Here is a 22,239-nt window from a genome sequence, read left to right as displayed (position 1 = left end):
AAGTTGGTGGCAACTCCCAGCAGCTTCATCTGTTTCCTTTCCCATTTTCCCAGAGCATTTTAGTTGGAAAATAGATCCAGCAGCCATCCAGGAGCAGGTGATTTTGGAGGTCTCTAGACTCACTGTGTACCTCTCTCCCTTGCTCCCTAGCTTGCTATTCTCCAAAAGGCCAGAAAAAGAAGAAAAAACTTAGACATTTACATTTCAGCCACAGATAACTAAAAATGCTACTTTTTGAAATGAATCCTGAGGGGGGGGATGACTTACTTGAAATTGCACATTTAGTGGGAATACAGAGGAGGATCTGCAGCATCACAGAAACTTGGACAAGTCATTAACTTGTGTTCTGTCTGCAAATCTACAGCACGGGGAAAGGGAGGTTAACACAGGGCTCAGAAGTGTAAAAAGACTTCCTAAGGAATTACAGGTTCTCAAAGTCAAGAGAGATGCAGATAAACTAGGTACTGCTTATGAAGGAGAATGATATCAATTTGAAATTCATTGATAACCAAGAAGGAATTACAGTGCAAATAAAAATGCTGGTATGGCTGCCTCCATGGTACTGAGTGTTGAATGTTAGAAATTAATTAAAACTGTTTCCTCTATATTTCTTCTGGTCTTTACTCATTTAATTCTCCTCACAACCAGACTTCTAGCTAGAAGTACTTCAGCAGCCCCCATGGTTTTATTTTAGTAATCATATGCATCATGCCTTCATTTAGTATGCATTTCTATATGATTTTCCATTACACATTCATTGCTTATTCATTTCAATATAATTTTTTCTATCTTTTTTGGCTATGGTTCCATCATCCTAAGTGTCATTCCAATTTGCAGAAAACAAGACAAATGTGTTGTTGCATTTTTGGGGCTTTTTCCTCAGATCATTACTTTTACACAGCTCTGTAGTCTAAGAGGGTGAGAGCACATGCTGGAGCTCGTGGTGCTTACACCACTGATGCTAACACCACCAGACACTGCTGCTTCTCCTTACTGAGGCTATTCAGCCTGAAACTAGATAGCTGGGGCTTCTAATTTCTTCTTACTCACCACTGCAGGGTGGGAGGTACCCCTCTCAGATTTACCTAGAAGGATAAAAGACCCTTCTGTCCTAGATAAGAAATGAAATTACATGGGGGTAGTCTTCTGACTCAACCCCTCAGGTTATTTTGTTAATAGACTTTTTTTGGCTCCTTATAGTTACTTCTGCTCACTCATTTGTACCAGCTTAGAAGAAACTTTATTATGATGCAGTGAGATAGGGAGAACCTGCCCAAATTCTCCACCTGCCTCCTCTTACTCCCTCCATGCTGCTCTGTCCCAGTTCCTGCCCAAGAACCTCACTGTGAATCCTTCAACTCAAAACAAGCAGGACTTGGCTTCAGCAATGACACAGGTCCAGGAAAGGAAAGTTTAGGGTAGGCATGATGAGAAATAGATCCAGAGCAGCTAACAGCTGGATGGATCAGGCACTGAAGGCAGAAGGTCAGGAGTTTCCATGCTCCCAACTCCCCATTCCAGCTGAACGACTGTTCCGTGGTGAATTCCCTCTCCTGCTGTCACCATGGGTTCTATCACTCTCACCTGACCAGGCCTTGAACAATCAAACCAATTCTCTTTCATCACTTCTGTGGCTCTGACACATTCCCTTTGATCTGGGAGGTTCCCTGGTAACACAGCAAAGGGAAAAAAGCAGAGTGGAGAAGGAGGCATCTTCTACTGGGCAGCTGCAGTCCCACACTGACTTCACTTTCAGATTCATGCTTTGAGATACAGGTTACTTTGAAGCCTGACATAGGCTTCAAAGCACCTTAAGAAAGAGTAGGCAAAAATGGGCAAATCCAGATTTTAATTCAGTCAGCCTTTAATTTAGTTCTGTAAAAAACAGCAAAATCTTTTTTGGGGTTTTTTTTTGGGTTTTTTTTTCTCAGGGATATGTACACTGGAAGAACCAAAAAACCCCTCCAATTCTTTCTGTTCCTTGTTTTACCCAGGGAACCAATTCATCCTGAAATGAACACTGCCATGGGGAAAGCTGTTTATAACACCAGCCAGCACAGCACACACGTTCTGCACAAAAAAAATTTCAATTCCTCCCCCACACATCATGAGGTTTCTACATCTGCTGGAGAAACAGAGCCAATCTAAACCCTTTTTGATGTGACTAATAAGGTTAGATAATTGGATTTCTGGCAGATTTGTTTAACAGCAGCCAACCATTCATTTTGGAAGTTCTTTTTGAAAGCAATGCTGGACAATGGTAATTGGTAGTTGCATGCAGACAACATAACACAGCACATTACAGCATGACACATCAAGCATGAAAGCTCGCCTAGTTCCTGCTAATACTTCAATTATCAATATCTATTTCTATCACTTAAATGCAAAAGACACCAAAACCAGAGGAGCCAGGGAGCTCCAGGCCAGGCAGACCCATTTCAGCTCCTGAGGATATCATGGAGCAAGCCCTGGGGAAGCTTTTTCCTGGTACATGGAGAGTGAGAAGGTGACAGGGAAAAGGCACTAATGATTTACCATACTTTAATGACATCTGACCAACTGATTGCCTTCTGTGCTCAAACTACCAGCTCAGTGGATGCAGAGCTGGGGTTGTCAGGATCTCAGCAATGGGTTTGGTACCATCTCTCAAAACATATTTGTTGATAAGATACAGACTGAACAGGTGGGTAGAAAAAGTGACTTAATTGCTGATCTCAAAGGGTGGTGGTTTAATGACTCTGACAGTCTGAAAGACAGCCAACAAGAAACTGCTTCTCATTTAAGGGAGAGAAACTTAAAGAATCTGGGGTGGCAGAGTTGCAAGCAGCAGGAAAAGATGCTCTGCTGGAAAGGATCCACCTGGTGGACACCAAGCTATACATGAAGAAGAGTGGGAAGGCAAACTGTGTCCTGGATTGCACCAACGAGAGTACAGCAAGAGAATCAACAGGATTATTCCACTTGTTAGGCCATGGATGGAATATTGCATCAAGCTTTGGTTGTCTCAGCTTGAGAGAGGCACTGACCACCTGAGGATGGTCTAAAAGAGGGAAAAGGATGAGCAGAACCTGGTCCAAAGAATGGCTGAAGGAATTGGGTTTGCTGAACCTAGAGAAAAGCAGCCTCAAGCTTTCCAACATCTAAAAGGTGGTTAGAGAGGAGTTCCTCTGCTCACAAGGGTTCATGGTGACAATGCAAGCAACAGGTTCAGGGAAATTCCATCTGGATATAAGAAACATCTTAAACATTAGAACACCCCACCCAGAGAAGTGGTGAAACCTCCCTGACTGGAATAATCCCATACAGAACTTCAGGTGGCCCTGGGCGACCCAATCCAAGGGCCAGTTTGTCCCAGATTCCTTCCAGAGGTCCCATCCGACCTAGACTTTTCTCTAATTCCCTGCTTTTTTACAGGCTGTGCTCTTCATTCCCCCAGGACCAATATGAGATACTCAGCAAACCATTTAACTTCATTATCTGCCAAGCTGTAAATGGACAGATTGATTATTCCCCACATCAGACCTAACTGTTCACTCCAAATGCACTGAAAAAAAAAGGTTTACTGCCACTGCACCTGTCAGACCAGTGCCAGGCCCATAAAGAAAGAAGCTATACTGACAGAAATATATGTTGAGTGCCTAAAATCCAAGGCAGCTCTGACTTAAGCAGGAGGCATTTTTCTTCTCAAAAGGCAAAAAGAACGTGTGAAGTATTTAAGACATTCATTTATTAAAATCACCCAGCTATCCCCCACAAAGCTGGTTGCTTTCTGTCACAAAAAGATGGGGCTGTAAATTTAGCTATAAAGTTACCCTCGGAGTTTTCATGATCCATATAATTGTACAAATAAAAAATGACAAGCAACAAAACACAGCATCTGACAGGGAACTGTTTAAGTGGTGTCCCAGTGAGCATTTCAATCTTTATAGGATCACGGGAGTCAAATGTAAGAAAAAATGATGATGCAGTAATTGGATGGATCCAAAATACAGTTCACAACCTTTCCACACACTACCCAGCACATAACAAAACCAAGTAATAAAGCTGATGCCATTTCCCTGACTTAAATCTCTCCACACAGATATTAATTTATTCCGGCTGCAGATTTACTGAGAGCTGCTAATGAAGGACAATTCACAACAAATGTATGGGAAAGGAGATTTTCATCCAAGGAAGAAAAGTGCCAATATAAAGGGAAAAATGTAAACAAAATGCAGCAACTTCTATTGCAAAATTCAGGAGGTCATATCCTGAACTGACAACATTTTGATGTAGAGGAGCTATGGAGCTTATGCCCTAACACTGCTTGGCCTAACAAGTCTTAGATTTGGTCTGTAAGGCAAAGTTCCAAGGGAAAAAGGTCAAGTCAGTGCTGCCAGGAAACTTTCTTTCGCTCCACTTGTCTCTCTCTCAAAATTGATGCCATCAGGGTAAGATCTGTGTGCTTATTCAGCACGTTAAAATAAAATGGAATAAAAACGCTACATTAGTATTTCAGATTTTGCAGTGCCTGTCTAGCCTGAAGGAACACTGACTGGATCACTTCTTTATTCCCCTCTTCAAAATCCATAAAATGGTAAAGAGTATCAAAACTCTAAGACAGTAGAGATGATAAATTCTTACAGGTTGTAGTTTCTTTGCCACATTATCTGGCTTCCTTGATGTCCAATTTACCTCAGAAGCAGACTCCTCTTCTGAGTCACAGTGAAAAATTTAAGACATCTGTCTTTGCCCTCCTTTTGTATCATAAAAAACAGTTCCATTTACTTCATGCAAATTCTTCCTTTGGTACAAATTTAAAACCAACAGATGAAAATTCTACAGCCACTCAAGAGTTATAGAAAAAAAACCCAATTCTATAATCACATTATTCTTTAGAAAAGTTAAGAAATAACAACAATTCCTACCTTTTGTCAAAGAACAAAGTCAAATCTTTCTTAAAAAGCTGAATTATCTGTAGGTTACTGCTTACCATCTGGAAGCTTCTGGTAGAATGGAATTCACACTGCATCATATCAAAGAAGATGGGGATTGTGGCTTTCCGAAGCTCCGTTTCAGGGATCAGAGTCATTTCCAAAATAGGTCCCACCATCTCTGGGATAAACTTGATTTTATGCTGACCTTTAAGAGAGAAGATGCATTTCTGAGTTAACCAACAGCCACCAGCTTTGGCAGAAGATCTTTGTTATAAAAGCTGAACTGATAAATTCTCCTGCAGCCTAAGAAAGCTCTGACTCTGCTGTAACAGGTTTTATTATTTATGCCACAAGGGGGGAATGCAGCATATCCAAAACCAGATTAAAAGGCATTTGCCACATTTTCCACTAAGAACCTATATTTACACACGTATTAAGTTTCAAGGTTGGTTTTGGTTTTTTTTTTTTTCAATACAACTCACAGTTGGTAGGGATGGAGGCTAAAAGCCACATCACTTGTATGAACTTATTTAGACCTCTGTATCTGTTGCCACATAGAAAATATTCTCTGTGTCAGTCTATCAAAGTGTCACCACAAGTACATCCTCACACAGCCTCCAGACACGAAACCACAGCTCACCAGCCTGACAATATGTCTTCTTTCTTCAAGAGCTGATCTGCCTGGCAAACTTTATTTCACATTTATCTTCCCAAGAGAAACCTGCACCTCCTCCAACCCTCCCTGCTACGCTCTCCACACACGGACCAAAAACCTTAAGAGGAAAATGGTTCATAATAACTTCTGGACAAAAAATATAGAGTTACTATTCCTATTATTAGATCAAATGTAGAGAATGCAGATTATTCTGCAAATCATCTGTTCAGCTGCTCCATGGGAAGATGCTGGTGCAGAGCTGCTCCTCCCAAACTCAGTAGTAATTGCTCCCCACTAATCAGGCTCACACACTGCTCCTGCACCCACTGCTGTGGTTCAGAGCAAATCCCTCCAGAGCTGAGCTCTCAGAAACCCTCAGCATGTATGCTCAGTGGTTTACGTCAGAAGCAGATTTTAATTAACCAGTGGAGTAACCAGGGAAGTCTTTAATTAGCAGTTTCACTCCTGACCAGAACTAACATATCTCAACATATGTAATCAAGAAGAAATTCTTTTCCAACAAAACATAATTCTTTTTTAGCAGATACAACTTACTTGATTTGACAAGCTTCAGCATCCTATTAGCATCCTATTAGGGCAAATTAAGACTCAGCTAAAATTGCTCCTTGCATGATGCTGAATGCTGGTTACTGCTGACAAATACCAAGAGAGAGGCAGAAAGCTTTCCAACTCTCTCTCTTACAAGTATTATTACATTCAGCCTCTCAGGTGACAGTTTCCTTGTATTATGCCTGAAAAAATGTCAGAGTCAATATTTCAGAAAACAAATGATAGTGACTAAAGTTATTCATCAGGCACAAATTTGATGGCACAAAGTCCTGTGTGTGCCACCGTGGGTTATTCCATCGCTTCAAGCACAGGGATTCCCTCAGAAAAGTGACTAACATCTTCTGAACTTTAGACATGAAAAATGGGGAATTCACAAAAGATTTTATTAAAAAAAAAAACAAACCCAAACAATCTTTGATGCCCTTTCCTCTTCTCTGGAGGCATCTAAACTTCTCACTCAGAAAGGAGTCACTGAAAAGCTGATCTGAGGACACAGGCATGGAGAGCCACAGCCCTGTCCTCCCAGGTGCTCACCAACACCTCCACCCAGGAGAAGGAAGCCAAGGGTGACCCCAGGAATCACTGCAGGATGCAGCCAGCAGCACCCAGTCCCACCACCCATGCAGCTGTACCACCCTCTTGACCTTCACCACTGTCTTTGGTAGAGGTGCCACCTCCCAGGTAACCATAGAAACAGAATCATAGAATCTGCTGAGTTAGAAAGGACCCATCAGGATCATCAAGTCCAACTCCTCTTCCTGTGTAGGGCACCCCCAGGACCATACCATGTGCCTGAGAGCATCACCCAAACTCTTCTAAAAGGCAGGCAGGCTCGGTGCTGTAACTACTTCCCTGGGGAGCTTGTTCCACTGCTCAGATGCCCTCTGGGTGAAAAGCCTTTTCCTGATACCTAACTTAAACCTCCCCTGATTCAGGTCCCTATCATTTCCCCAAATCTTGGTTTTGGTCAGAGAAGCAAATCAATCAGTACCAGTCCCATCTCTTCCCCTCATGAGGAAGCCCCAGGCTACAATGAAGTCATCCCTCAGCCTCTTTTCCCCAGACTGAGCAGATCTTTTAAACAGAAGAGGACAGAATGCCTCTGGGATAGGAAATTCAGAGGGACTTGGAAGGCACAGAAGTGTGTGAGTTATTAGCAGAAAGTATTAAAAGCTCCTTGTACACTGCACTGGAGAGAAATCCCTCGTATGCTGCTCGAAACCCATGGAGCTCTTCAGGGGGGCTGGAAGGTCCACGGGTGGCTCCCACCAGAGTTCATGGAAAAAACTCATGGACCAACCCACTGGAGGGATGCTGCCTTGCCTATAGAATGGTTTGGGTTGGAAGGGACCTTGGAGCTCATCTGGTTCCAATCCCCTGCCATGGGCAGGGCCACCTCCCAGCAGAGCAGGAAGCCAAGCACTGGCAGGGCTGCAGGTGGCCACGGGAAGGCAGGGCACAACAAATCAAGAGATGAAACCATCTCCACTGCTTTTCTTCCTCGAGCAGTGTGAGGAGGAAGATGGAGGAAGGGTCTGTCCAGCATGCAGGAGAGGGCTGAACCCTGTGTGAATCCCTTCTGACACCACAGCACACACAGGGGATGAGATGGCACACGTGTATTTCTCTGCTGTGATGATGGGATCCAGCTTGATGTTGTGCCACAGAAGAGCATGAAAGCAAAACACAAAAAGAAACACGTTTTCTGGCTTTCCAGAGCACCCAGCCCAGCTGCTGCCCCAGGCAGCACTTTCTCATAAACATCCCAAAAACAAACTGGCTTTTTCTTTTTTTTTTTTTTTTTTTTTTTACCCTGAGAGTGTGGGAACACCCACTCAGAAACTCCAAATGTTCCAAGGCTGGAAGAAAATCGAGGATTTTCTTCTGAAATCCAAATCATGCAGCTGCTTTAAGAGCCGAAGACGCAAAAATAAAAGTCATTCTTTTGAACATGCAAAAGCTTCCCCTGGCAGCAGCCTCTGCCTTGCCACAAGACATCCTCCTTCCGACTGCTCACACCCCAGGAACCAACCCCACAGTGCTGCCTTTATTGATTAACCTCTGAGAGCCACTTCCCAGGTTCTTCTAATTAGATTTTGGGCCACGAACCCCACGGAATAATTTGCCAGCAACCTCCCCCCCCCCCTCACTCGGGTCAGCTCTGAACACGCATGACTAATTCAGAGAGTGTTATCTGTAATGAATTCTATTTATGTAACACCCAAAGTTCAGGTCTATTTTTAACCCTGCCTTTCCCTCCAACAACATCCCTGTCTCTGCCTTTGCACCTTTTCTGACGTCAGGGACAGGGCTGGGGCAGTGGGGAGCTGGTGGGAGGACAGCAGCAACCACTGCACTGGGATGCTGCTTTCCCACCTCCCTCCAGCTGATTCAGATGCCAACAATAAAAGCCATATTTTTTTTCCTGAGCTGGCTTTTCTTTGACCAACTTTACCACAAGGATATCATCTGCAACGTCATTATAGTTTCTTTGACATGTTTTTTTCTTTCAGCTCTAACATTTCCAAGATAGAGGCGAGGGGTTCTACTTTATGATCCTCTGATACCATCTCATCAAGGTCTAAAGAGCCCCAGTTCCAACAAAACAGTGACTCAAAAGAATACATTAATTCAGGGTGTGATGTGGAAGGAAAAGAGCCCATAAATACAAATATATGCTGGGTTTGGTGCACACAAGCCCTGCAGTGCTTTCAGGAAGGCAAAGCAGGGGAGCTCTGCAGGCTGCTGCATCCCAGAACTCACATCTAAAGCCTTGGGGATCACATTGGGTGAGGTATCAAGCAGGACAGCTACAACTAGGATTTAAATACAGAATCTATCAGGCTGGATCTCAGATGGTTCTCTGTTTAAAACAAAACTCTTGCTCCTCAATTACAGTATTTAAAGCATGTGCACACAGTCAACTCTTACTGCTCTCCACTGTACATGCACTTTAATTTTTTTTTAGTTTATAAAGGTATGAATATTGCAGCCACCACTGCAGCAGATACACCCCAAAAATATCCAGAATTTCAATTTCACTATTTAATATTAGCAAATAACTTATATTCTTCAATGTGCATTACAGCTAGAGGACTGTCTTGTTCCCAGCTGGGGAGTTTTAACTCAGCAGGCATTACACGTTAATCGTGCTATTTATGAGCAAAAACTGATGAGACAAAATATTAATCTTCGAGGCTTATTTGTACCCTTTAATACCTAAATCAAAAGTCAGAGCTGTTTGGCTTCATCACATCTTATGCTCCCTGGCACAGTCACAAAAATTAGGTGCTCGAGCCCAGCTTTTCACTTCTGATTTTGTTCCTGAACAAATACAGTCCTAATTTGACTAATGCAGTCCAGCTGCTAAGGTTAAAAGTGTTGAGCATCCCCCAATCAGTTCCCCTGCAGCAGGGAAGTCAGAACCCTTCCTTGGCTGCTCTGTGACACACAGGAGATTGGGGACGAGCCAGAAGTTAAACACCACCCACAGGGACTGCCTGTCGTCCCAAAGGAGATGAGAAAAAGCAAACTGCTCGTTACAAGAAGCACAAAAATGCTTTGGATTGGGGTCCTGCCTCTCATTTACCTTTCTCTGGCAGCTTTTGTTGGGAAGAGCAGCAATTCCCTGACTCCCACAACACGGAGGGTTTGGGATTAGTGATCGCAGCCGCTTAGGGAATCGTGGGCAGGAGAGCCAGAGCAGGGCAAGGAGGCAGCTACCTGAATTATCTCAGTCTATAAAACCTCTATTAAAAATAAAAAGCGTTCCTGACAGCACAGAAATACTGAAGAAAACACGACCCCTCACGCCAATCAATGCAAAACACCAGGGGAAATGATTATCATCTGCTTATTTATGGGGAAAAACTGAACCTCGAGCAGCAAAATCACCTGTCCAAGAGCAGGCAGTGTCAGCAGGAGCAGCAAAAAGATCAGGATGCTCCCTGGCCCCTAAATGGAATAAAATAACCTCATCTAACAGTGGCCAGATGTATAGTTATGCAGCAAACTTTCCTCCTGTCAGCTCAGTAATATCCAGGAAAAGCAGAAAAGGTAAAGAGAAGAGCTGAACACACAACTGCAAGCCTGGAACAGGGAAGGATTTGGCTTAATTCCTGACAAAAGGGCTGCCAGTGTCCTGAGCTAGCTGGCCCAGCATCAGGCACAACTCTGATTTTCTGAGCTGTCTGTCAAGTCACATATCAGGTGTGTCCTGTGCTTTAATCTGCTCTCCAGACTCTTAATTTACAGAAGATGCTTCTAATAAAAAGTGAACTCAGCTGCTCTCAGAAGCCTTTTCTCATCACTCCAGCAGAGTGGATGCAAATGCTCTGACATCAAATACTTATGAACTCTTGCATTCCCTTCTCTCATATATGCTGATTTTTTTTTTCAAGTTTCAGCAACAGCAGTTCAGCTAGAGAGAGAAATGAAGAGGCAAACACATTTATTTTCTGAAAATTTAAGGAACTTTTGATAAAACTCTGAAGAGCTGAAGTGTCTCTGCTGTTAAGCTCAGGAAAATGAAATCTGGCAGATGAGTACACTCAGGTCACAGCAAACACTCAGCTTCTTATGAAATTCAGTCCATATATAGCTAAATTATACCCCCAGGCTTGAGATAGCCAGATTTGCCTGATTTCCCTACGAACTCCAGGGATGTCCAAGTTCCAGTTCTTTGCTGTTCTTTCTGAGTCACTCTGATACAGCCCAAACAAGACTGAAAACCTGACTTTAAGCAGAATTTCCAGGATAAATAACTGATACCCCTTGGATACATCCATTTTGCTACAGTTACAGCATCCACATGTCTGTGTGTGTATATATTGTCTATACCTACATGTTTGTATGAATATACATTTAAGGAGAAAAAAAATATTCAACAGGCACCATCATACCAGTTTCTTTTCATTTAGTGTGATGTTGAATACCATGAAAAAACAGAAGATCTGTAACCATTCACTCCAGACAGCAGGAGAAGTGCACGGAGGTGGCTTTTTTCCTTACATCACCTGTTTCTTAAATGCCTTTTGGAAGCTTAGCATTATTTCAAGAGAAAGCAAGTTTGTTCCATCTCTAACTTGGTTTATCCAACCCCAAAGTGAGAACATCAAGCTAGAGGTGCTGAGGCTACTTACCCAGGTTATACCACATGTCCCTGATTTCAAATCCAATCTGCCTTCTCATATCACCATACCTTGAAAAAAAAGAAAACTCCATCATTTAAGAAAAAACATAAGAATCAGACATCAATACACAGAAGCATCTCATTTAAAGATCTGATCAGAATTTAAAACTATTTGAAATTACAGAGCAGGCTGGCTGAGTTTCACCCCTGCACAGCCTCCCTCACCAGCCCTGCCACGCAGCCAGAAATCCTCAACTTTTGCTTTACAAGGAGGTCCAGGGGACCCCAGAAAGCTCCCCCACCAGAGCTTCTGCTCCTCACCTCCTGTTCCCCAATGGTTTTTTTCTGCAGCAAGACTTAGCAAAGGGAGAACACAAACCCAACACCCCCCTGGGCCAAACCTCTCTTTGCTACATGTTTAGGTTACCCCATGGTGCCCCAGGACCCAGAGGTGGTTACAGAAATTAATTGTGAGCACTTCCTATTTTTCCAACTGGTCATGGCTGGAGGAAGCACAACAGAGCTCTCCACAGCCTCAGGCTCTAGTTTATTTTTATATACCCTTAGCATGTCCTAGAAAACACAACAAGGAACATCTTGTGACAGCTTGTGCCTTCATGTGCAAAATCAGAAAGAGGAGGTTTTGATGTCCCAATGGGATTTTGGGTCCTGCCCAGTCTAAACCAAGAGTGGTCCCAGGATTCATCAGCCAGGGAGAGGTGAGAGCTTCTCCAGCATTGCTGCTCAACTGCTGCCACCAACACCTCCCACCTCCCTCCAGGGTTATTTTAATATTCCACTCACTTATAAATACCCCACATTAATACCAGGAAAAGGTGAATGAATGGAAAACATCCCATTGCCTTCATTACTGACAGGATCAGAACCATGATGAGCTCCAGATGCTGCACAGGATATTTTTCTCTGTTAAAGATCATTACTTAAACAACAAGATGAGGGGAATGATAATATCTGGCAACTTGTGGGATTGCTGTGGGATAACTGTGAGATTCCCTGTCATTAACACAGATTAAAGTGATTCTTCTGCACCATTAATAATCCAGTGCTTAAATGCAACGTTTAGCAAAACCTACACATTACAATAATTAGATTTTTAATTATTAGATGTTTGACATATTAATTTAAATATATATTTAAAACTATGGGTGAGCATGATATTGAGATAACCACTTAATTGCATTGCTTTGGCACAAAACTGGCTCTGGTTTCACATAGCAGTAAAAGTTACTGCTTCCAGATCATACTTTTATGGTGTCTTGAAGAATTTATGGTCTCGATTTCTGCCTCCAAAACATGATTAAGCTGGAAATAACAACTTGTAAAACCTTTATAAACAGAGATTCACAATTTAGCAAACTTCATTAAGTAACCACTTGAAGTAACTTCATCTATTTGCTGGTATGAGCAGTGAGAAATGTCAGTTGAGTTCTTGAATTTCTCCTACGAGGTATCCTGCTCAGCTGCACAGAGAAAACACTTGAACAACACTTCTGTCCAAGGTTCTTGTCCTCATGGAGAGGAGTATCAGTCCTCAGAGGCATTTGATTGTAATTTCCAGTCCAACTCCAGCTCAGCTGTTGGTTTTCTGCTCAAGCCAGGAGTCAGGTCTGCACCCCAGTGCTCAGGTAGGAACATTTTGCCCTCTCCAAGCTTCCTTTACACTCTTAATTACAAAAGAGAATTCACATCACTTGTCCAAAAACCATTTTACTCAATAAATCCGAAACCCAGTGAAATAAAATCTACCTAGATCCACAAAACCATCCTGATTTCCTTTTGCAAGCCTGTAGCTATAATGTTATTTATGATATTTATAGCCCAAGTGCAAAAACCCTGAGCTCCACTTGACATCACTTTTCCACTGCACTTGTAAATATTCTTGTTCCATCAAGAAAGCTCCCCAGGAGTCACAGGAACTTGTATGGGATCATCCAACACTTACAGGTTCTGTTTCAGCATTTGGGATAAAGCACAGCTTCCAAAGGAACCTCAAAACTCACCAGGGAGGGGCTGAGTCTGAAAGGGAAAATTTAGCCACCAAAAAGAAAAGGGGGGATGGGACACAGTGGAATTTCTCTTCTGGGCAAAGTCTGTGACCCTCAGAATGAAGGCAAAAAGCCTTTAAAATCCCACAGCACTGCAGCAGGGACAAACTCTGCCCATTCTCACTGGGATCTCTCATCCTAATATACAAAAAAGCTTCAGTTTAGAAAGTGAAGTGATAAAAACCATCTTTTTTTTTTCCTCTAGAGATATATAATATATATTGTATATAGAAGGAATTTCAGCTGTACTTGCTGAGGGAATCATAGCTTTGAAAATCTTCATTTTTCTGCAATCCTTGCAATAACCTGACTGGGAAAAAACTCCTCCTGGAGGCTTTCAACACTGACACAGGGAAAGAACCCCCCCACAGCATTGGGAAGCACACAAGTGGCTTCTTTCAGTGTTTAGTCCACTAATGATGAGCTCTAATACCCTGGCACCCCTATGAAATTGAGGAGAAATACAGACATTAACCAAAATATTTCTGCTCCACTCCTATTTTATTTTTTTTTCTTTTTTTTCCTTTTGACAGGTTCCATTTGCTGTGGGATTCTGAAAAGCACTTGGGTAGTTCAAGCTCCCTGTAATCCCTTTTAACCAGGGGAGCAGACAAGGCTGCAGTTCTACCAAGCCATTCTTCAGGGATATGGCAGGGCTGGAGTCACAAAAATTCACTTTAAAAGACCACCAGGGATTAAGCAAAATCTCACCTAAAATGAGATTAGAACAAGCAGAGAGCTCAAGTGATTTAAAAATTCAGTTTTGTAATGTGTTAATACTTCTGAGAAGCCTTGACTTTATGAACATCCTGCAGGATAAAATACTGCCTTCCATCAGAAATGAATCATGTAATTCAGATCTTGATTCAAGGGTAGAAACACATGCAAGACTTGATTCATGTTTTTAAAACCAACCTTTCATTATGCCATGATTGCATCTCAATTTGAATGGATTTAGCTAAGAAATTAAACTAAAATTATGTTAACAGACCTCGAGTTCTTGGCTGTGATTTAGATGACAACCAGGACTTACTTGTTAAGGATTTTTGCTCTTTTAGCACTTGAAAAATTCTCCAGTTGTAAAGACTCCTGGGTGAGGAAAGCAACAGCCAGGTGGAAGTAGTTGTTCCAAAGCTGACAGCCCCCAAAACGACAAGAATAGATAAACCATTAATTCTCTGAAATGTTTTTCTGCACACCTACAAAACAACTCAGAACCATCAAAATTATGCACATAAATATTTCAAGAGGAAACTAAGAGACACCACAGAGAAAGCATTTCTTGATAGATTCTTAATACAACTCCTCACTGAACACTTCCCATCTACAAATCCGAATCCATTGCATGCTGATGAGAAGTAAAATTAAATGTGAAACACAGAAGTATGAAAAAAATAAGGATCCTGAACAAAGGACCTAAACTCTGGCACTTCTCACCAGCAGGACACTCAGACACTGAGCCTCAGGCTCCACGTTTGGGAAAATAATTCTATTAAAGCATCTGCTGCAGAAAAGGGAGGAGGACACCCCACTTTTTGCTGTTCCTGAAGGAGTTTTCCATGATGCTCTGGATAAGACTTGATGCTGTTCTAGGACACAACTGTCTAAGCCTTGCTGAACCTATGCACCAGGCTAGCTGCTCACCTCAGGGTTACAACAACTCATCCATCCAGCAAAATTACAAATTTAGGGCACAACTTGAAGAGAACATTAAAGCAGCCCCCAAGACACTGAGAGTTTTCTCTTACCTGTAACTCGAAGTTGGTTTGATCAAGAAATTTTTTGTTTAGCATATCTGCATACTGATTAATTGCTCGCAGGAAGACTCTGAAAGATCAAGAGAAAATGACATAATTACACCCTCTTCTGTGGTACCTTTGTATATTTGGAATCCCAATTAGACAAAAATCCGAGTCTGTCTGGGAAGTGGAATTTGTAGCTGTTACTTGAAAAGCAGTGTGATCCCACCACTGTTAAGTATCCAGAATTATATGCAGATGTTCTCAAAATTAATCAAGAAAATTAGCATATGCAGAAACACAAGGGATGTTTTGGGATAAAACCACTTGTCTTTAAAATACCTCGAGATGATCAAGAGATCATTAAAAATTCAATTTATTAGAAAAATAGTCTCTATATTTTTAAGGTTACAGAATCATAGCACTGCATCCAACCTGGGCCTGCATTTGCAGAACATGGTTGTAGACACATGAAGCAATTATTATTTTACTTATGGCCTGACAAGATGAAAAAAAGCTGCTGGAGGACAACCTTCAAAACATCCTTCACTGCTCTAAAATGCTAATTTAGCACCCAGTGCAGTTTATTGCTTGTTTAAAGAAGATGCTTCTTCAATTGCAATAGCAGTTGGCTTGACAAGCTTTAAAAACAAAGCCAAGTGGTATAGTTTAAGTAGGTCACTACATATTCATGGTGTTGAAAAGTAAACATATTATTCTTGGGTAACCTCATCTCCATTTCCAAAATAAACATTTGATTCCTCCTGAAAACCTTACATTTATGCTAGGAAACTGCCAGCTAATGCCCAGACAAATGAGCTTGTTATTTGAGCAGACTCTGGTAGAGATTTATGTCTCCTGGAAGTACCAGCAATGATAAAGACCACTCAGGACACTTACTATTTTTTTCCCCTCCCAATAGCATTCTTTTAAAAGAGAGTTCACTATCAAATGCAAATACCAAAGTTAATCTTCCTACAGGCTGACAAACAAACATCAGAATTATTTAAAACAAACCAGTAGAGGCAGTTTGAGAGATTTTTTTTACTGACTATGAGACACCTAGTGCTCTCTGCTGAAACAGAGAAATAAATATTAAGCTAAATGTTTGGTAAACCAAGAGAAATGAAGCCTCCAGATCACACATGGGCATCAAGATGCTAAAAGAGGGGTTTTTATGTCTACTAAGTTACTGAGGCAAAAAAATTTTATACAATTATGTCTGCACTATGAAGTCAGAGCATCCCCACAGCAGTCTAATGGAGAAAGAAAAAGTATTCAAACAAGGAAAGAAAAGTTAGAATAAGACAAAAGAAAATCTCAAGGATGAAAAAATAAAATATTAAAGAATAAAGAAAAAAATTAAATACATTTTTATAGGTAAACTTTTTCCAACAACCCTCTCTAAGGATAAGATGTCACAGGCACCTTTGCACTTGCATCCAGAAGGGGCAGAGATGCCCTTTGGGGAGCAGCCCTTCTGCACCTTATTCCCCAGCACCTCTTCTCAGTGCACATATTTGGAAACCACTTCATGAAGAGATTTTATAAATGCCATGAATTCAGCATGCCCAGTAACACACAGCAGATCCATGGATTTAAATCTACGATTCAATTACTGAGCTGTAGCACGTCCTGAGATTGAAAGTGAAGTTCCCCAGGTAATCAACATCAACAGTTTGATATGCAGACTTGGACTGGGGTTTGTTTTGTGGTTTTAAAGCCTGGTAAGACTGTGAGATCTGCAAGTCTTCCTAGAAGAATTAGTAATTAACCATAGTAGGAAGGGCCATCTAACACTCCTTGTCTTATGAAGATAAAATCAGTTCCAACACAGGGAGGATTATGCCTACAGTTTAATTATGTTGCCTCAAGACATCCCTGTAATGTATTCAATCTGCTCCATCTAATTAAGGTTTGGAACAATCTCATTACTTTATATACCATTATTTTTCTTTAAATTGTAACTCTCATTTTTTCCCTACACTAATTCTAGTGAATAGCAATGAAGAACAAATAATGCAGCATCTGCTCTTCAGCTGTGGTGGGAAGGAACCAACACCAGCCTCTCCTCCCCTGTGTCAGAAGGCAGGCAACTTTCCTCCCAACTTCCCACCACAGAACATCAAAAGAAGAGATGCAGAGATGTTAGGTGGCAATTTCTGAATTATTCAAACCCCATTTTAGCTCTGATGGACTTGATGATCTCTGAGGTCCCTTCCAACCCAGCCAATTTTATGATTCTATGATTCAATCCTTCTGTTACTGGGTGAAGCTCTTCCTAATCCCAGTTCTTGTCCCAGGGAAAGTGGAAACGTATTTCTATTATAAGTGTATAGCTGCAAATCAAACCTAACTCAAGGAGGATTTGGTGCCTGTTTCAAGCAATAGAGTGAGGATTGTTGGAAATATTGACAATCCCTCCAGTGCAGCCAAAACAGGAGGATTGGAGACTGGTACTGCCAAGAGATCCATGGCTGGCACAGCACAGTAACACCGAGATGTATCCTGACTAATCCAATTTCAAGGGTTTCAAAGACAGATCTGAAATGGGATCTTGGAGAATATCTTCATGTTCTGGAAATGATATGGAAGAAAATGACTCAGTCACTCCTAGATGGAAAACACTGATCTGAAACTGGGATGAAAGATGCTTGAGGATTCTCAGGGAGCAAATGCATCCAGGAGAATACAAACCCCAACATGAGTCTGGAGAAGACACTTCTTTGTTTCAGGAAACTTCCAGCAAGGTTGATCTCCACTCTTAGGCTGAAGGCCACATTTATGACCTTCCTCACACCATCCCCAGGATTTCTGGGTATTCCATCCCCGTTTATGCATTTCTTGATGAGGCACATTTAATGGATGTCTGTAAGGCAGAAGGAATCAGGAACTGCTGAGCACACAGAGTGTGTTGCTCAGCTGGTGGGTAGGGATACAGCTGAGCAGCCAAGTGCCATCCTGTTGGGAAATGCTCACTCTGGGTGGTATTACAAGAAGAGTTCAGTGCAAGCCATGGAAAACTGGCTCCTACCTACCTAGCCCTGGCAAGATCTCAGCTGGAATATTGCTCATCACTCTGTGTGTGACACAAAAATATGGAGGAGAGGAGATGCAGAGAACCCTGGCACAGGACAGACATCAGGAAATGCTTTGTGATGCTAAGGACAGGCCATTGGGGAGCAGAAATCCTAAAAAAAAAACTCCTCCAAAAAACAGGCCAAGCAAGAATCTGTGATCTGGTTGGGTATCATCCATCTTGTCCTGCTTGAGGCAGCTAAAGGACAGATTAGTACTAATTTCTTCAGTAATTTCTCCCCATTTACAGTCTCAATCTAGAGTCAATACATCAATTAATATGCTGCTAATTCAAGCCATGAACAGACTTCAACTCCACCTACAGAGTTCTGGGATTTTTAACTGTTATTGATCATTAATCACTTCTAATAGGCCCATAGGTGGTTAATTGGTTTGTGGATGCACACTTAAGAGATTGCTTCACCAAATACTGCAAAAATTAATGGCTTGGTTCTGGAGTTTTAACTTGGCAGAGGGGCCTTTTTTCCCTGCAACCAACCTCACTGAATCCAGTGAAGCTGTAAATATGGATCAAATCTAGACACCAAATGGCAACAATAAATGAGGAAGGGACAAAGGGATTCAGTTTTATAAGTGTAACTTTTCTATTTTGCAGGTAGAGTCATTTTTCCTTCCTCCATTCTCTCTCCTAATTAGTCAGGTGCTCTGATTTGCTTGTTCACTCATGGTTAAAAATATTCCCTGCCCCATTTTTCCTTCTCACGTGGCTGGAAAGTATTCACAAAAGCTCAAGGAGCTGAGGAAAGCTGGAAGCCACACGATGCTGCAACACTCTCACCAGGTAAAGCACAGAAATCAAAACTGCAAAAAGATTCTTCTGGAGAAATAACCTAGAGAGAGCTTTTCCAAAAGCATCCTGACAGTATATTCCGTTTTGTTTATTACTGAGTTAGCTCTAGGACACAGGGATTTGGATTTCCACTATCAACACTCGAGTAAAATGCTTACAACAAGAATATATGAGCCAATGGAAGCTACAAAAGCACTCCCCAGGATTTTTCCTTAAGCAAACATCAAAAAAGAAGAACAAAAAACCAAATGGATGGCTTCTCTAATGACAGACTCATTATCTAAACAAGAACACACAGACACAGCTTAAAATAATTTCAGTTCAGCTGATAATTCAATAAAAGAAAGGGAACTTGGACTGAGGTTATAAAAGGCACTGTTCTGGTGTCATTTCAGTTCATGTAGATGGGAGAATAATAAATGCTTTATTACAGCTGATCAGCCTTCCTGCACATCATCATGCTTCCCATGCTTGAGCTTTTGCTTCTCTGGGAGACAAATTGACTGTGGAGATATGAGACAGACTACTCTTATCTTGTCAGGCTGCGTATGAAACAACAGACCCAGACCTTGAAATCCCAATGCAAAACCCAAACCTGAATAAATGCTCACTAAAGCATATATAGCAAAGCCCTCATTTAAACAGCCATCACTTCAAATACCTTCAAATTCTATTCCAACCTCTCAGGGTTGCAGAGCAACCCGTTTGAACCCTTTTAAACAACTTTTGACTTACATCTGAGTTAAAATTGTGTTTTAACATATTCCTGTAACCACTTCTCTACTGGAATTGCATACATATGGTGATTCTCCAGTTCTTTTAACCCCGAACCACAGGGATGACCTCACACCTGTGTTTTGTCCAAGCCCAATGAAATCACAATCACTAAAATGAATGAGCATGAGGCTTTTTGCACTCCTTGCATCCCTCCCTAATTTGCTCCCTTCCCGAATTCTTTCTCACTTTGCTTTTTGGTGATGTTACCACTGTTCATTCATCTTCACACTTCCAGACCTGATGACAAAAAAAAGGTTCCAAAAATCCTTTTCATTTTACACTCCTGTAGATGATACTTCTCTGTCCAGACTTGAGTTTTTTTTTTGTTTGTTTTTGTATTGTGGTGTGTTTTTCTTCAACAAAAAAATGTTAAAAGATTCCTTGCAATGTGCTCTATAAAGAGCAGTCAAAATGTGAAGAAAAAGAAACAAACCCCCTTGATCATTTGCTTTCTTTTGAATGACAATTCCTGAGCTGGCTGTGATAACAGCACAGAGTAATCCCACCAAAGCCCTGCTAGTAAATATTTACATTAGCATAATCTGCTCATAATGTCTTGGCCATACCAGCCCAGGTGCACCGTGTCACTTTACTAACCTGTTTTCTAATAAATATTTCAGCCAAAGTTTTAGCATATTATCTATAACCACTGCCACCTCCTGCCTCATTTATATTCCCTGCTGCTTCTCCTCTGAAACAACAGGGACAGATGAATGAAAAACAACTGCAAGTTATGAAATACTGAAGGACAAACTTGTGGCCTGCCTACCAATACCAGGCACCCTGTGACAGGCAGTGGATTATTTCACAAACCACTTTAGCATCAGAGCTACCTGAAAATCAAATGGAGGGAAGAGCTCTGTTGGGAACAGGAGTGTAACAGCACTGGGACACCAAATGGTAAACATGGACAGAAGTAAAGAGTGTAAAGAATGAGGTCTGGATTTACAGACCACCCTAATGTCCTTGCAGATGTCCTCTGCCTACCCAGTATCTGGATGGATCCATGCTGATCCCCAGCCTGATGGGGATCCCATCCTGATGGGACTTCCCAAGGAAATCCTCAGCATCAGGGACAGCACCAACTCAGCTCCCCCTGAAGTGCAGATCTCTGTTGGATGGCACAGAGTCAGAAAAACATGGAGACAGATGTTGGGGTTGGAAGGTACCTCTGGAGGCAGCTGGACAAACTGGAGCAGATTGCTCAGGGCCACGTCCAGTTGGGTTTTGAGTATCTCCAAGGTTGGGGACTCCTCTGGGCAACCTCCTTGGGCAGGCTCTGGCAGGGACTGACTGTCCTCTCCCTCCTCCCTTCTCAACCACTCCTCTGCAGTCCTGGCTGTGGTTTCTTTGGTGACTTTTGGGGTGCAGGAAAAAAGCTTTAGACCCCTGTACTCTTTTTCAAAAGCACCAGCAAACTCTGCCTCCTGAAATTTTCTCTGAGCTGTAACTCCAGCCATGGACATAACCTTATGCACTAAGTTTCACTACCTAGAGAATTTTTTGAGAGAGTCATAAAAGCTTGGGGATAGTGTTTGCTAATGTAAATGCCAGAACACAATTTAATTTAGGAGTTTTTAGCTAAGGCTCCATGACTGGGAAAGTGGTGCCTATGGCAAGTGGACAGCATTAGTGCTCCTCTATCCCAAAAGTTAATATTCTAAAGGAAGAAGGCTTTCTGAATTCAGAGAGACTGTTTCTTATTATGGTAGCTGGCAAAAACTTGCATCAGATCTTATCACTTAAAACAAATGTAATCTGTTGTAGTGCTGCTGGAAGAAATCTCTGCAATCAGTCCAGCTATTAAACAACCAGTTTTCATTCTAATGTGCTGCTCAATATAATGTAAAAAGTCTTTGCTGTGCTACAAATACCACCACCCACCCTTGATGAGTTTATTTGCTACAGAACACCCTTCCCATGCAAGTGTGCAGCCCCAGAAGAACAACCTGAAGCTTTCCTGGGCCAACAACCTTGCTGTGGACACAGAGAAATCCTGACCTGAGCTCTGCCTTTCCCCACTGGGAAGAAGGAGGATTCCTTCCCTGGTACCCCCTCCATACAAGATGCCAAGAGACCACCAGCAATGCAAGAGTGGAGTTTCCTGAAAGATGTCATCTTTGCTCTCCTTTGGACTTGACCTAAGATGGGAATTCAGCTTAATTTTGTGCAGTGATAAAAATCAATAAAGCAGAAGATATTTTTTTCCTATTGCATGTTTTTATAAAGCAGCAGTCAGAGAAATAATTAAAAAAAAAAGAGAAGTAACTCATGGGAAGTCTGAGGAAGGTCATCCCAGGCAAAGTTTCCTGTGAAGTGTGGAAGTTCTGACTCAATCTGGCCAGAAGTTTCCCAACACTTGACAGGGTCTCACAGCTTGCAGCACAGGAACCTCCCCCTTTTTCTGCTGACAGCACTGTCCTCTGCAACTCACCCATTTCCCTGGCCACCAAGATGAGAATACAGATTAAAGCTACTCCAGGTAATTATGGATAA

At 41.9% G+C, this 22,239-nt stretch overlaps 1 protein-coding gene across 2 annotated transcripts in view; it reads right to left on the bottom strand.

Moving 5' to 3' along the window:
- The window catches only part of DOCK1 (dedicator of cytokinesis 1), a 267,373-nt gene that overhangs the window by 59,974 nt on the left and 185,160 nt on the right, over positions 1-22,239 (bottom strand). For both annotated transcript variants that reach the window (XM_030453110.1, XM_030453111.1), the window contains exons 30-33: positions 15,087-15,165; positions 14,372-14,472; positions 11,283-11,341; positions 4,973-5,121 (exon numbers count right to left, since the gene is read on the bottom strand). In XM_030453110.1, coding sequence (XP_030308970.1) covers positions 4,973-5,121; positions 11,283-11,341; positions 14,372-14,472; positions 15,087-15,165 — 388 coding nt within the window. The remainder of the gene's footprint in view (positions 1-4,972; positions 5,122-11,282; positions 11,342-14,371; positions 14,473-15,086; positions 15,166-22,239) is intronic.

Source organism: Calypte anna, chromosome 6 (assembly GCF_003957555.1).
Source record: "Calypte anna isolate BGI_N300 chromosome 6, bCalAnn1_v1.p, whole genome shotgun sequence".
Taxonomy (NCBI): domain Eukaryota; kingdom Metazoa; phylum Chordata; class Aves; order Apodiformes; family Trochilidae; genus Calypte; species Calypte anna.
This window is presented reverse-complemented; position numbering and strand designations above follow the sequence as displayed.